This window comes from Cyclopterus lumpus, chromosome 17 (genome assembly GCF_009769545.1).
Source record: "Cyclopterus lumpus isolate fCycLum1 chromosome 17, fCycLum1.pri, whole genome shotgun sequence".
In the NCBI taxonomy this organism is placed as follows: domain Eukaryota; kingdom Metazoa; phylum Chordata; class Actinopteri; order Perciformes; family Cyclopteridae; genus Cyclopterus; species Cyclopterus lumpus.
The window spans coordinates 4,816,088-4,829,992 of NC_046982.1; the positions used below are offsets into that span (position 1 = coordinate 4,816,088).

The 13,905-nt window shown below is 45.3% G+C and overlaps 2 protein-coding genes across 2 annotated transcripts; both read right to left on the minus strand.

The window, feature by feature from the left end:
• Nucleotides 1-1,860: 1,860 nt before the first annotated feature.
• elovl8a (ELOVL fatty acid elongase 8a) lies at nucleotides 1,861-7,333 on the minus strand. Its single transcript, XM_034555340.1, has 8 exons — nucleotides 7,292-7,333; nucleotides 6,066-6,132; nucleotides 5,772-5,959; nucleotides 5,029-5,109; nucleotides 4,850-4,906; nucleotides 4,537-4,651; nucleotides 4,271-4,398; nucleotides 1,861-2,031 (listed from the first exon to the last, which is right to left on the minus strand). The coding sequence occupies exons 1-8, from the start codon at nucleotides 7,331-7,333 to the stop codon at nucleotides 1,861-1,863; spliced, it is 849 nt and encodes a 282-aa protein (XP_034411231.1).
• A 3,761-nt stretch (nucleotides 7,334-11,094) lies between these two features.
• On the minus strand, nucleotides 11,095-13,565 carry selenop2 (selenoprotein P2). Its single transcript, XM_034555341.1, has 4 exons — nucleotides 13,339-13,565; nucleotides 12,619-12,831; nucleotides 11,948-12,056; nucleotides 11,095-11,588 (listed from the first exon to the last, which is right to left on the minus strand). Exons 1-4 carry the CDS (start codon nucleotides 13,563-13,565, stop codon nucleotides 11,223-11,225), a joined length of 915 nt encoding a protein of 304 aa, XP_034411232.1. The 3' UTR covers nucleotides 11,095-11,222.
• Nucleotides 13,566-13,905: the final 340 nt, after the last annotated feature.

Below are 13,905 nucleotides of genomic sequence, written 5' to 3' on the forward strand. Positions count from 1 at the left end.
TGGAGACGCTGCTTAGTGCTGCTTAGCGCTGCTTAGCGCTGCCTAGCGCTGCCTAGCGCTGCCTAGCGCTGCTTAGCGCTGCCTAGCGCTGCTCTCATGCGGCATGGCACCTGTGAACACAGTGGACACTACTGTTGCCATCATGGTATTCTGAACAACTTTGCAGTGTTTTAGCTTCCAAGACAACCTTCACAGTCTCTAACATTGACTGTTTTTCCACCTAAAAGCTCACCTAGTCTCAGAGCTCCTCAACAAACAACTAATATCAGCTGTTACAGAGACCCACACGGGATGGCGTCTGAACCTGCATGTTCCAGACTTAAGCTTGTCTGATCGTAGGGAGGGGGGGAAATGCTTCAACAAATACTTTTTTAATGCTCACACTGGAATTGTCTCAAAAAAGAAAAGCACAAGTGTCACAGTTTTAATTGTGGCCCACTGAAGCACATTGATTGACATGACTCGCTGCCAATGTCTGTTATTAGCTACACCTGTGCTTATTCTGCTGTAACATTTCAAAATGCCCACTGTGAAAAAGATCCATGTCAGGTGTCAGAGAGCCTGTGATTTAATTCTGCGGTCGGCTTTGAATTGTCCTGACTGACATGTAACTCTACCTTCCACTCTGTCATCGCGTTTTTAATTTTGCTAAGTGATTAAATATCCTCTCTTTTTTTTCTTTTTGAGAGCACTTGTCTCTCTTGTTGTATTTTACAAGTTGATTTTGAAAACTCACATGTAAAAGGGGTGACTCCCTGAAATGTGTCAAGTTGCCCCATTGTGCTGATTGGTATGAAAATGACTCCACTGAGGGGCTTGATTTAGTCACCCCAGAGTGCTTTTTCAAGGTGTTCTGTAGGGTTTGGAGCAGAGCACAGTCCAAATGCTGGAGATAGAAAAATGTAGATGGTGAAAACAGATTGGTAATAAGTGAGGAGGGGGGACATACAGTGCAAGGGAAGCATAAATCATTTCAGCCCACAAGGGGGAGTGGATGAGATCACTGCCTGACAATTATCCTTCTACATTATGACAGATGGAACCAGGGGGGTTGCGAGTTGGTAAGTAGGATTAAATGCTAGAAGCTAAGGGGGAGAGGAGGAGGGGGGGGACTCTGATCTAAAAAAAAATTGTGGGGGCGGGGGGGAATAGATGGATACAGAGTTAATGGCAACCAACAGTTCATTGGCTGCCATTGCCATCCAATGGGTGCGAGAGAAGAATAAAGCAACGTCTCATCCATTAGCAGCTGGGTGAGTGGTGAAACGGGGGTTAATGTGTGTTGAGTGGGTTTTGTGGTCTAGGTACTGGATGAATGAACAGAAGCAATGCATGTCTGTGGTAAATGGAAGACCCTCATACGTAACAAACGTGGGTTTGTGTGTGTGTGTGTGTGTGTGTGCGGGTGTGGGTGTGTGTATGTTGAGGGCACATATATCATTCATAACGCATAAAAATTGTTTTCATGTTGATGTATATTGTACATATAATGAATCGAGCTGCATAGCATAATTGACATGAAGTAATTCACATAGCAAACAAGCAGGAATAGCTTCTTATACCCCCTCTGTCATCGCTCCTCCTCCCCACACCCCGTTTTCTGTACTTCCTGTTTTCCTACTTGTTCCATCTGGTTCTACCCCCCCCCCCCCCCCCCCAACCCCCCCCCCCCCCCCCCCCCCCCCCCCCCCCCCCCCCCCCCCCCCCCCCCCCCCCCCCCCCCCCCCCCCCCCCCCCCCCCCCCCCCCCCCCCCCCCCCCCCCCCCCCCCCCCCCCCCCCCCCCCCCCCCCCCCCCCCCCCCCCCCCCCCCCCCCCCCCCCCCCCCCCCCCCCCCCCCCCCCCCCCCCCCCCCCCCCCCCCTATGTGTTCTTGGTCTTCTTCTTGGCGAGGTAGCTGTGGTAATAGAAGTTGCTGAAGAGAGCGATGAGGCTGAGAGAGTAGACAAGCACAACTATGTTCATGGAGTCAGGGAAGCCACAGTCAGCAAACAGGTTGTAGGTGGTGTGGATGGTTACTGTGACAAACTGGAGCTTGGTGGGAGACAGACAGACAGACAGACAGACAGACAGACAGACAGACAGACAGACAGACAGAGAGAGAGAGATACGATAAGAGAGTATCACTTTTTTAAACTTCCATTTAAAACCTTGTACAACATGCTAGTTAACAAAATTTGACTTTGAGTTTGAGAGAAAGACCCTATAGGCTAATGGTCCTGTGACTCTGTGTTATCAGAAAAAGACAGATAGCAAAAAGCAAGAGGATTTAACACAGATTCTAAACATCTTTTCACCAAAGGATCACCGAGATATGAGCCAAAGAACACAGCAACATGAATCGCTTTAGCGCTTACAGTCACAAATGTTGCTTATCTTTGGCTTTTTTTTGGAAAAAAATCATTTTTCTTCTTCTAATCAACAAATACTGCTATATTTGGATGTATTGAACACCATAAGTAATATACAAGTGAAATATATGGTTTGGTACATTCAAATTGCCCAAATGCCCATTTCGCCTAATTTATCTGTACTAAAACCTCTCTAACTTTGTTCTGCTTTACTTTTTCAAAGTCAAACTTTGCAGAGAGACTGGTCACATATTGTGCTATGATATTTAATGTGCTTTGCTGTTTCTGTGCATCTTTCCAAGAGATAATCATCCTGAAAGTGCTTTTTTTTCTAGGCGAACCTGGAAATTCAACTTTTGCTGTCTTTCATCTTTATTCACTCTTAACCAGTAACACATATAATAATATGTACACATCTGAACAAGCACACATGGTTTGCCTTTATTATAACACCAACATTATTCAAATAGCCTTTGTGGTTGCAGAGATACACCCTTTTTAGTTTGGGTATGTTATTTCGAGCAGAAACCTAGAAAATAGGTTGGGGCTTAAAGGGTTCAAGGACCAGGATAAGATATTTTTTTCTTTAGCACCATGTATTCTAGCTATTGAAAGTTGCATGTTCAAAACATCAAGATAGCTAGCTAACCACCATCCATAATAGGTTTGCTCAGAAGTGCAATTCCTTTTTGCTCACAATGTTCCTGACTATGGCCATAGGTAGTTTCACTGTACATTACTGCACCGGGAAAGTTAGCTAATCATAAAATAAGTGATAAAATCTTGTTTTTCAATGTAATTCTGTACGGGATGACCCTGAGGGATCCCAAGAGAGATTCCGTTGAATGTTCCTGCCAGCCAACCGCCCCCACCATGTATGTTTCATAGAGCCAGTATAGTAATCAAGGCCCAGGCAGGAATTAGGTGTAGGAGAGAACATTATGGACGTTGCGTATCCATCCACACACACACACAAACACACACACACACACACACACACACACACACACACACACACACACACACACACACACACCTCCCTTTCCAATGAATAAGTATCTCCCAGAAGCACAAAAGGAAACCCCCTCATACACACAGAAATACAATCTCCCCAATCAACTGAACTATCTCAGCTTCAGTGCTCCACATTGGGAAGCCAACTGTTAATGACGGCTTGGGGGTCACATCTAAGGTCAGTACAATTATTGTTACATAATGGCGGTCAACCACAATACTGACCTATATATATGCTGCAGCCATATAGAAAGAAGAAGACAAAAAACCTACACGATGCATTGTCTCTTCATCAACGCCATAAAACAGATGGTCCAGTAGTTAGATAGTTAATCCGCCTAGTTATGCCAACGGCCAATCAGAAGAAAAACAAACCAAGCAGGAGGCCTCATGTTAGGCTCGTCAAAGTTGAGTACTTGGAGCTCAGGAACGTCCTTACAGTAGACAGGTCTTTAAGCCATGGATATGAACAGCAGGGGCATAAATACAGTGTATATAGACAGCTTCTGTTCAAAGAAGATATCACATACATTTTAAATTGTGCCATTATATTGCCTTAAAAAGACAGACCCATCTCCATCATGTTTTTTTTACACAACAAAATTGTTTAAAATAAACTTTGAATAAACTATAAGAAAAATCTTAATTTAACCGAATCATTTTAAATTATATTTGGTATTTTTGTCTTACGGATATGCAATGATGGTTGCTGGGTAATATGTATGTTAGTACTGTCCAATGTCAAGCTTCTATTTGATCATGTGACGAGACAATCCTGAAAATTAACTCTTTGACCACTACATTCATGTCAGTGAAGTACAACCAACCACACACACACACACAGACACACACACACACACACACACACACACACACACACACACACTCACACACACATACACACTGACCAGCTGCAGGGAGGTGAGGTAGCGCTTCCACCAGAGGTACTTGGACACGCTCGGCCCCACGGCTGCCAGGCCGTAGTACAGATACATCACGACGTGGACCAGGGAGTTGATCAGACCAATCAGGAATGCTGTGGATGGACACACAGGATGAGTACTACACGTTAAGGCCGCCGGCGTGTGCGTCTAAAAGTGTGTGCTGTCATTTGCACAGCTTGTTCCATTTTTCATGACATGAGCCAGGAGCCGGTGGGTTGGCGTGCACTCACACTGGCCACCAGCCACGTATTTCACCCCGGCCCACCAGTTGAAGATCATGGTGGCGTGATGGTAGACGTGGAGGAAGGTCAGCTGACTGTTCTTCTTCCTCAGGATGAAAAATATCTGAATCACACACACACACACGCACACGCACACGCACACACACACACACACACACACACACACACACACACACACACACACACACAGGCAGGCATTCTGTCAGATCTTGCTGACGTTCAGCAGAGAAACACATGCTCAAAATAACAAACGGTGCTCTTAAACATCCAAATAATTTCTTTTCACTCCTTTCGTACTCACGGTGTCACTGAGCTCGATCACTTTGGAGAAGTAGAACCACCAGCACACTCTGGCCATCTGCCCAACCGGGAGAAGAATGTGTTGTCTTTTAGGGTGCACGTTGTGAGATGCTTTTACAGATCATTTCCTCCACAGTGGAGCTTCTTCAAGAACATGTAGGGTGTGGTAAATACTCCTACCCTCGTGGCCAGCGGGCTGTCACTGTAGTCGACCGGCTGGCACAGCAGACTGTATCTGGCCAACCAGGAGGAGGCTGTGAACTGGGAAGACAAAAGCTGCTGTTTCATCTAAAACCATCCCATCTAGTCACACACAAATTGCCTGCTGTGAGGAAGTGAAAACACTTCCTGTTTCACTGACGACAGGGCACATGCACACTTTGGTATCCTATCTGTCTGACTTCACAGCTAAGAAGGATTGTTGTCCTTTTAGACATGCAGCAATCGTTGTTGTGTTTCTTTGCTACTTGGAGGCTGCGAAAATGAGCTGTAAATAACAACTTATTGCCTTTTATGTTGATATTGTTAAAAGGTTGTCAATTTACACATCCAGTCGGTATGATGCAATATTAAAAAAAATAGTTTTACTATTGCCAGAAAAACAATTTGGTTGATCAACACTGTGGTAGCGACCTGTCAATCACAAGGTAGCCCCGCCCTAACGCATAGCCTGCTTTATGACCAATTTGACTCTAAATGGACCATAATGTACGAAATGAACACCATGTTGTATTGAAGAAGACTTGAAACTAGATATTGAGACCATTGAGACCATTAACATATTTACTGAGGGAATAAGTTAAGTGAGAAGTAAGGTCCTTTTCTCATAGACTTCTATGCAATCGCCCGCTGATGGCGCCCTACCCGCTCACCCCATCTACGTAGAACCCGTACAGACGCTCCCGCAGACAGTACAGTGATACCTCATAGAACATGTACGCCGACAGGCAGACCATGGCAAAGTTGTAAACTATCAGGACGGGTCTAAGATTGACTGGCTGCCTCTTCTCCATCAGCTTTGGCCCCACCCATATGATGACCAGGTAGCACAGGAAGATGAAGCTGATTGGCACAGGAGAGTAGACCAGCAGCCAACCGTCTGTCCTCTTGTCTAGACAGACAAAAGCATGGATCAAGCGCAGACTGTGTCAATGTCTGACATAAACATCTCACAATACATCACTGAAATATTGATGAAGTAGAAAATGCAAACTTGCCTCCATTTCTTAAAATCCCTTGGTAGAATAATTGTAATTTCTGCCACATGGTGAGAGCCTGAACCCCCTGACACGGACACAGATGAGCAAGAGAAACTTCCATTAGCTAGAAGTACTTAACTAAACTACAACACTGTGTTGACCATTACATTTGGTAATCTCTCTCCGGGCCAGATGGTGGACGTTTATTCACAGAATGCCTTTGACAGGAATGTTCAAGCACAATGCAGTTGGAATTGTTAACATAAGGTTGTATTTTTTGCTGTTGTTGCATTTGTTCTACTTTGCATGCTCCTTCTTATATCAACTGCTGCTATTATCGTACATGTCGCCAGCATTTTAATGTTACTTTACATGTTATTTATAAAGGTCTAGTCATAAAGTGGACAACGCATGTTCATTTCCAGGTTCATACATGTATTCTGGGTTTCCACCAGAACATGTTGACATTAATTATACAAATAAAAACACATTATTTTTTTCATGCTGTGTGTCTGAATACACCTGTATTCACCCTCTGTCTGACGCTCCGTTTTTCGCGCCTGTCTCTTTAAGAAAAAGCCCAGTCTGCTCTGATTGGCTTGCGAGAAATAATATGGTGCACCTTTAAAAAAGGTAGTTCTCAAGGCGTGGATGGAGAACTTCAGGTGGGGGGGGTTATATTCTAATGAGCCTGCATGTGACATAGGCATCGGAGCACTGTTAGAATTGCTTGTTGAATCATATGTTTTCTGATCAGCAAAAACTGACTGGGGTTTCTTTTGTCCCAGTTTGTGGGTTGGTATGCAGATCCAGATCCCCAAATGTATGTGTCCAAAGACTGAACAAGTATGTATTTCATATTATGTATTTCTGTGAAAAAAATCAAATAAAGTTGTTCTGCACTGTCACGAGGCGTCGGCTCTGCAAACTGCATCCGAGTAGAAGGTCATCTGGGAGAATACATTACACAAATGTGTCATGTGTATGCAAAAAAAGTATTATCTCAAAACAACAAACTTGTTATGCTCAGCCTCTATCGTCCTACTTTGAAAGGTCTTACGAAAAAGAATAGCACCCCTCTGCAAATTTCATTAAACCACCCAGAGATGATCTGGATTACAATGCGAGGATTATGTTCACTAATCCAAACGTATCTCTTGATAATGGATAATAACTAATAATCCCCTTGATGAATGGCTGCCTAATGTGGACGACAGGGTGATGAACCTCCATGTACGATTAACCTGCGACAGTGCTGCCATCTGGTGTTGGCAGATGAGAGCCATCTTCCTTTACTGCATATAAATATAGATCTTTACACTGTCTCTGGGAATTACACAGGTATTAATGACCAGTTTTAAATTGTAAAATGACATGCACATTGCTGGGTTTTGAATGCTATTTGGGATTTGACTTTTTACTAAATCTCTTTGAGTTGGGGAAATGAAAATGAAATAAAATACTGAACAATAAACATATCCAGAATTTCTCAACCAGAATTAAGTCCTGGAAGTGCTGGAAAAGGCATTTAGAGGCCAACAGCTGATACATTGGAACACTTAAAATCAATGAGTGTCAATAATTCAACAGGCTTTATTGTTGAAGATGACAGCGAGGGTTGCACTGGGGGACAGGAGTGCATTAAGGTAGATCACCCCGGCTTGGGTAGACCTCTCTCCCTAAACATCTCACATTGGATCAAAGACCCACAGCTTCTAGGAATGGACTCTCACAATGCTCTCACTTTCTTTCCTTTTTTGGGGCAGCTGAGTTTCTTCATTTGTAAGTTTTAAAGGAGCAGTGTGTAGGATTTAGGGTCATCTAGCGGTGGAGTCCGTTCACCCCTCCCTTTCCAGTGTGTGGGTTGTCCATTCTGGGCTACAGTAGAAACAGAGACTCATATATATATGATATGATATATATATATATATATATATATATATATATATATATGAATGGTAACGGAAACACAACCATTCTTATTCGTATGGTCCTTTAAGTATAAATGTCTCCTAATATCCAACCTCAAGGCCGGAAACACGCTTTGTTGTAATGTGCAGGCATCAGAAGAGATTCTCCATCCAAGCATTTTGTTTACCAGTCAACCACTGGCAGCGAGTGAAAGCACTAATTAATGTATCGGGGGGGGGGGGGGGGGGGGGGGGGGGGGGGGGGGCAGCAGGCCGTGTGGACAGGGATAAGTAGTTTAGCCTCCTCACCGGGATTTACAGAGGAACATCCCCCCACACGGCCAGGCTGCTACAACCTGCTCCGGTTTATTCCGAGCAGGTTGACTACTACAGTATTAATAAACCTGGGGGAAATGTTTCACAAGAGACAAAGTGTGCAACGCTGACGCTGTACTGTTTAGACACAGAGCTTCAAGCAGGTACAGTTACCACAGGATCAGAGTACTTGAATGACCCCCAGAGGAAAGTAGTAGGCCACCGTTGCTCTTATGTAGAAGCATAAAGACATATACGGGAAAAAAAGTTGAATTGACACTTCTTACCTTCATGGTGGAGGCGACTGTTTCCAAATGTCTCTCCTCAGTACTGCTTGTCAAAGCATGTTGCATCTCAACCATGTGTTAAGCAGCACTGAGGTAATCCACCTGCTCTGCATGTGTGTGTGTGTGTGTGTGTGTGTGTGTGTGTGTGTGTGTGCCCAGCAAAACATATGGCAGTGTGGTCCTTTATTGTAGCATAAGAGGTCAGGTGCCTGCCATGCGGCTAAAACCCTGTTTCTGTGTTATTCAGAAGGTACGAGATGTGATTATTATAACTATTAGATTGACTCATTTCAATAAGAGCAATTTATTGTAAGAGCAATTTCAATAAGAGCAATATTGTTTTGTTTCAGATTATGTAATTGTGTTGTTATTCATTTCCAATGCGTCCAGGTGAGATCCAGGCGTCTTACTTATGAAAGAAAAAGTGAGCACAGTTTACTTATTCTTAAAGTGATAGTTTGACGTTGTGGAAAATATGCACATATACTTTTATAACAACATGCATTGGATAAGAAGACAAAGTGTGAAGCTATCTTAGCTCGGCGTAAAGACAACACAACACGATCCTCAGCAGCCCACTAATTGACATGTTATCTAGTTTGATCGGGAACACTGTGTCTGGGTTTTTAATTAGCATTTTGTATTTATTTTTTATCTTTTAAAACTACTTCCTCCTCTCTGCTGCTGTGATGACTTCTTGGTCGGTGCCCGCCCACCTGCGCACCTGTTCCCGCTTTTCTCATCAGCCCCCACACATTCCTTGCCAGATCGTTGCCATACGCCTCGTTCGGGGCCAGTCCCAGCCGTCTGTGTTCGTATCTGATCCGCTACACACACACACACACACACACACACACACACACACACACACACACACACACACACACACACGTCTTATCAGAGGACCACGTGTCGTCTGCGTTGGGGCCCTCCGGCCCTGTTGCCTCCATCTCCCGTTACATGGAACATCGAGGCACGACACAATTCACAGAGATGAGACAGCAAGAAACGTTTCACCGATGTCTTTTTCCTTTTAATGGAGCACACATAATGGAGGTTTAATTCTACGTTCAGGTGTATAATCGGAAGTGGCCAAGTTCCAAATCCACAGCAAATATGCAAAAAAGTATTACATCCAGTAATATTGCACATAAACACAAATGCAAGTGAAAAATACTTTGCCTGCTGGTGTGATGTATCACCTCTACTGATAGAATGTGATACTAATTAATTCACTGTGACAACAATTCCCAAAATGCTTGCACACGTTTGAAAGGATAAAAGGAAACAGCACTAAAAGAGTATTTGTATACAGTGACGTAGCACAGAGGCGTAGCACAGAGACATAGCACAGTGACGTAGCACAGTGACGTAGCACAGTGACGTAGCACAGAGACGTAGCACAGTGACGTAGCACAGTGGCATAGAACAGAGACGTAGCACAGAGACGTAGCACAGTGACGTATCACAGTGACGTAGCACAGTGACGTAGCACAGAGACGTAGCACAGTGACGTAGCACAGAGACGTAGCACAGTCACGTAGCACAGTGACGTAGCACAGTGGCATAGAACAGAGACGTAGCACAGAGACGTAGCACAGAGACGTAGCACAGTGACGTATCACAGTGACGTATCACAGTGACGTATCACAGTGACGTAGCACAGAGACGTATCACAGAGACGTAGCACAGAGACGTATCACAGACACGTAGCACAGAGACATAGCACAGAGACGTAGCACAGAGACGTATCACAGAGACGTATCACAGAGACGTAGCACAGTGACGTAGCACAGTGACGTAGCACAGTGACGTAGCACAGTGACGTATCACAGAGACGTAGCACAGTGACGTATCACAGTGACGTAGGACAGTGACGTAGCACAGTGACGTATCACAGAGACGTAGAACAGTGACGTATCACAGTGACGTAGCACAGAGACGTAGCACAGAGACGTATCACAGTGACGTAGCACAGTGACGTAGCACAGTGACGTATCACAGAGACGTAGCACAGTGACGTAGCACAGGGACGTAGACAGAAACGTAGCACAGGGAAGTAGACAGAAACGTAGCACAGAGACGTATCACAGTGACGTAGCACAGAGATGTAGCATAGTGACGTAGCACAGAGACGTAGCACAGAGACGTAGCACAGTGACGTAGCACAGAGATGTAGCATAGTGACGTAGCACAGTAACGTAGCACAGTGACATAGCACAGTGACGTAGCACAGTGACGTAGCACAGTGACGTAGAACAGAGACATAGCACAGTGACGTAGCACAGCATAGAAGAAAAAATGTTTGGGTAGTAATCTGACGGAGGTTTCACTCGCGAGCACCGTACAACGTCCTCAGTCTGTCTGGGTGATGATAACCATCAGCACACCCCGGTCTCTCCACGCACACACACACACACACACACACGTGCGTGCGAGCATCCGTCCACGGCCTCCTGCAGGCAGGTTTCACACCCTGGACTTCATTAATGGGAGAGGACCGGGGAAGCACCGGCTACGCCATCCACACAGAAGGACAGAGGGGTGGAGGTGCTCCTGGATATGAGACAAACCACCGATCTGATTACTGCTCAAAAGTCCCACCGAAAGCAAAAAAACACTACGCAAGAGAGAAGAAGCGAGTAAAAAACACTCCTGGCATCCTAATGATCTACTTCCAGCCCACCAGGATGACTGTGGTTGCCAGGCTGCTGCTGCTGCTGATGATGATGCTGATGACGATGCTGATGGTGGTGGAGGTGACTGAGAGTATGAAGAGTTGTATTCTGACTTGCATCATGCTGATGTTGGGACTGATTCTGGTGGTGATGGTGGGGTGGTTGTTGGAGGGGGTGAGGATGAGGATGGTGAGGATGATGGTGATGAAGGTGGTGGTGATGGGTCACTTCAGGAGCTGTCCCTCCCACCTCCGGAGCGTCCGTGCCCCGTTGAACTATGGGTATTGTAGTTGCCTGGCTGGCGTTGACGTGCGTTGTCTCGTTCTTGCCACTTGATAAGGAAGAATTAGCCTGCCAAAGATCAAATTCATGTTCGTTCATTCGTGAAGTTAGATTGTATTTTTGTATTTTAAAGCCTGTGTCCACTAGGGGGCAGCGGAACAAGGTAAAGACACGTTACGTCGTCAAGTTGCTATTACAGTTGGCCATTTACATCCAGCAGACATGACGCAACGTTATCATTCAGTTGGAGTTGTGCTTCTGTTCTCTTTCACATTATACGTGGTCATTTCTTTCATCACGAATACAAAAATATGTAGATATGACTGCAGCTTTAACTAAAATGGGGTTTGAGGGTTGAAGGTGAGTGAGTTAGTGTACAGCCTTTTGTGTGTGTAGAAAGCATGTGCATGTGTGTTGTGATTGCTCACAGTGCAATTGCAGATGTCTCTCAAATAAGTGGCTCTGATTGCGGCCTCTACGTAGACGTTGTGCAGGAAACTGTAAGGCAGCACGATGTGGAAGGTGAGCAGACCACACCTGGAGAAAAAGGGAGAGAGAATCCAAATGTTGACGGCAATCACTGCAACGTAATTGGTTGCGTCCTTATTTTCACAATGGAATGCATGAACAACTTCTATATTCATTCTTTGGTCTCTGAAATTCATTTGAAATACCAAGACGGGAACGTTCAAAGCACATTTGAATACACCGTTTTATTATTTAAAAATATTTTAAAAAGTGAACTCTATACTTTAATCCAGAAAGTGGTGATTGTAAAATATTTATTATTAAAGCAGGGCAGAGATCAGGCGGCAACCGGAAAACAATTCCAGTGGCTCAAAACCTGCATTCTCTCTACTGACCAGCAGGAGGCGACTCCTCTGGTTGTATAGAAGTCTATGAGAAACTGACTCTACTTCTCTCTTGATTTATTCCCTTAGTTGTTGTCTCAATCTCTAGTTTCAAGTCTTCTTCAATACAGCATGATGTTCATTTAGTAGATTATGGTCCATTTAGAGTCAAACAGACCATAAAGCAGAGTCTACTTTAGGGCATGGCAAAAAAAAAGAGATCTTAATTTGATCAACGTCGGCCTCACCTATCATAGACCAGGAAGTCGTCTTTGTCGCCATCCAGGGCCTCCCACACGTCACTCTGAAGCGGCTCCTGCTGGTAGACGGGGACACCAGGGGGCGCTCTCCTCTTCAGCTCCCAGTACATGGCTCTGGAGTGTGCCTCGCGCTCGTTCACCACCATAAAGGACACTTCTGTCATGTTCCTGCGGTTCAGCTTGTCACGCAGGCCTCCAAGTCTATCGAGGGAGAGAACGTGAAAGTGTTCAAAAGTGCCTGTCAATAAACTAACCCCCGCAATGCCGAGGAGGGATTGTAATCACTTGTACACTCATATCTCATACTCATGGACAACTGTATTGCCTTTCTACAAGCCCTGTAAAGACAAATGTGACATACATTATAAAGCAAAGCAACAATTGGATTTGACTGCAGAGTATTTACTCAAGTAAAGATTTCTAAGACCTCTTGTTTCTAAAGCACCTCAAGACGACCCGGCCTTTTTTGTGTGACCTGTGAATAGTGCTTCTGTCAGTGTGAACTAGGTGGAGAGGGCGTAGCATGGGCTGAGGAAGAACTTCTCATTAGGAGAATAAATAGGAAATAAATGTTCTTACACTTGTGCTTTTCCTACTGGGAGAAGTCAACATGTCTTGTGTGAAAAAGGACGAAATCAACGTGTTTGAACGTGTCCTGACCTTTAACCTTTCTCGTTTAGAAGGACAGTTGAGTCGGCGTTCTCTTACTTGGAGGCCTGCGTGAGGCAGAACTGTCAGCTGGCCTTCAGCAGCGCCACCACCACCACGCTCCCCTGCAGCTCCTGCATGGGCGCGCGCCCCTTTATCGTCCAGTGGGGGGCGGGCTTGCAGATCCTGGAGGCGTCGTTGTCCCCCTCCACCATCAGGCTGACGTGCGAGGCCCACAGCAGAGCCGGCAGGGCGGCGTACAGCCACGGCAACGAGAGACGGCTCATTGTCGCTTCCCCCCACCCACCCCACCCCCCCTCACGGCTGGCTGGACCGAATCTACCAGATGAGAGGGAGACGTGCAATAGCCCACGTTACTTTGACCAATGGCTGTCCTGCGGTGGACTTCGGTGCCGGGCAGAACGTGTGCAGTCTGGGATGAAGGCAGATTCAATCTTTGGCAGCTCCCCCTACACACACACACACACACACACATTTTGCCCTGAGCCAAGCGTCCAGGCAGTCTGATCCCCAAATAATTCAAAGAGTAAACCCCTCATTGTGTCTCTCATCGCATGTGGATATAATTCGGCAAAAATAGTTTATTATGGGGTAAACTGCCAGAAC

Bases quoted from the DNA above. Each gene is read 5' to 3' on its own strand.
- elovl8a (XM_034555340.1), bottom strand. From the start codon at position 7,333: ATGGCTCTCATCTGCCAACACCAGATGGCAGCACTGTCGCAG. The intron at 6,133-7,291 runs GTTAATCGTACA...TGTCCGTGTCAG, and splicing joins AGATGGCAGCACTGTCGCAG to GGGGTTCAGGCTCTCACCAT. The intron at 5,110-5,771 runs GTATCACTGTAC...TTGTCTTCCCAG, and splicing joins CGGCGTACATGTTCTATGAG to TTCACAGCCTCCTCCTGGTT.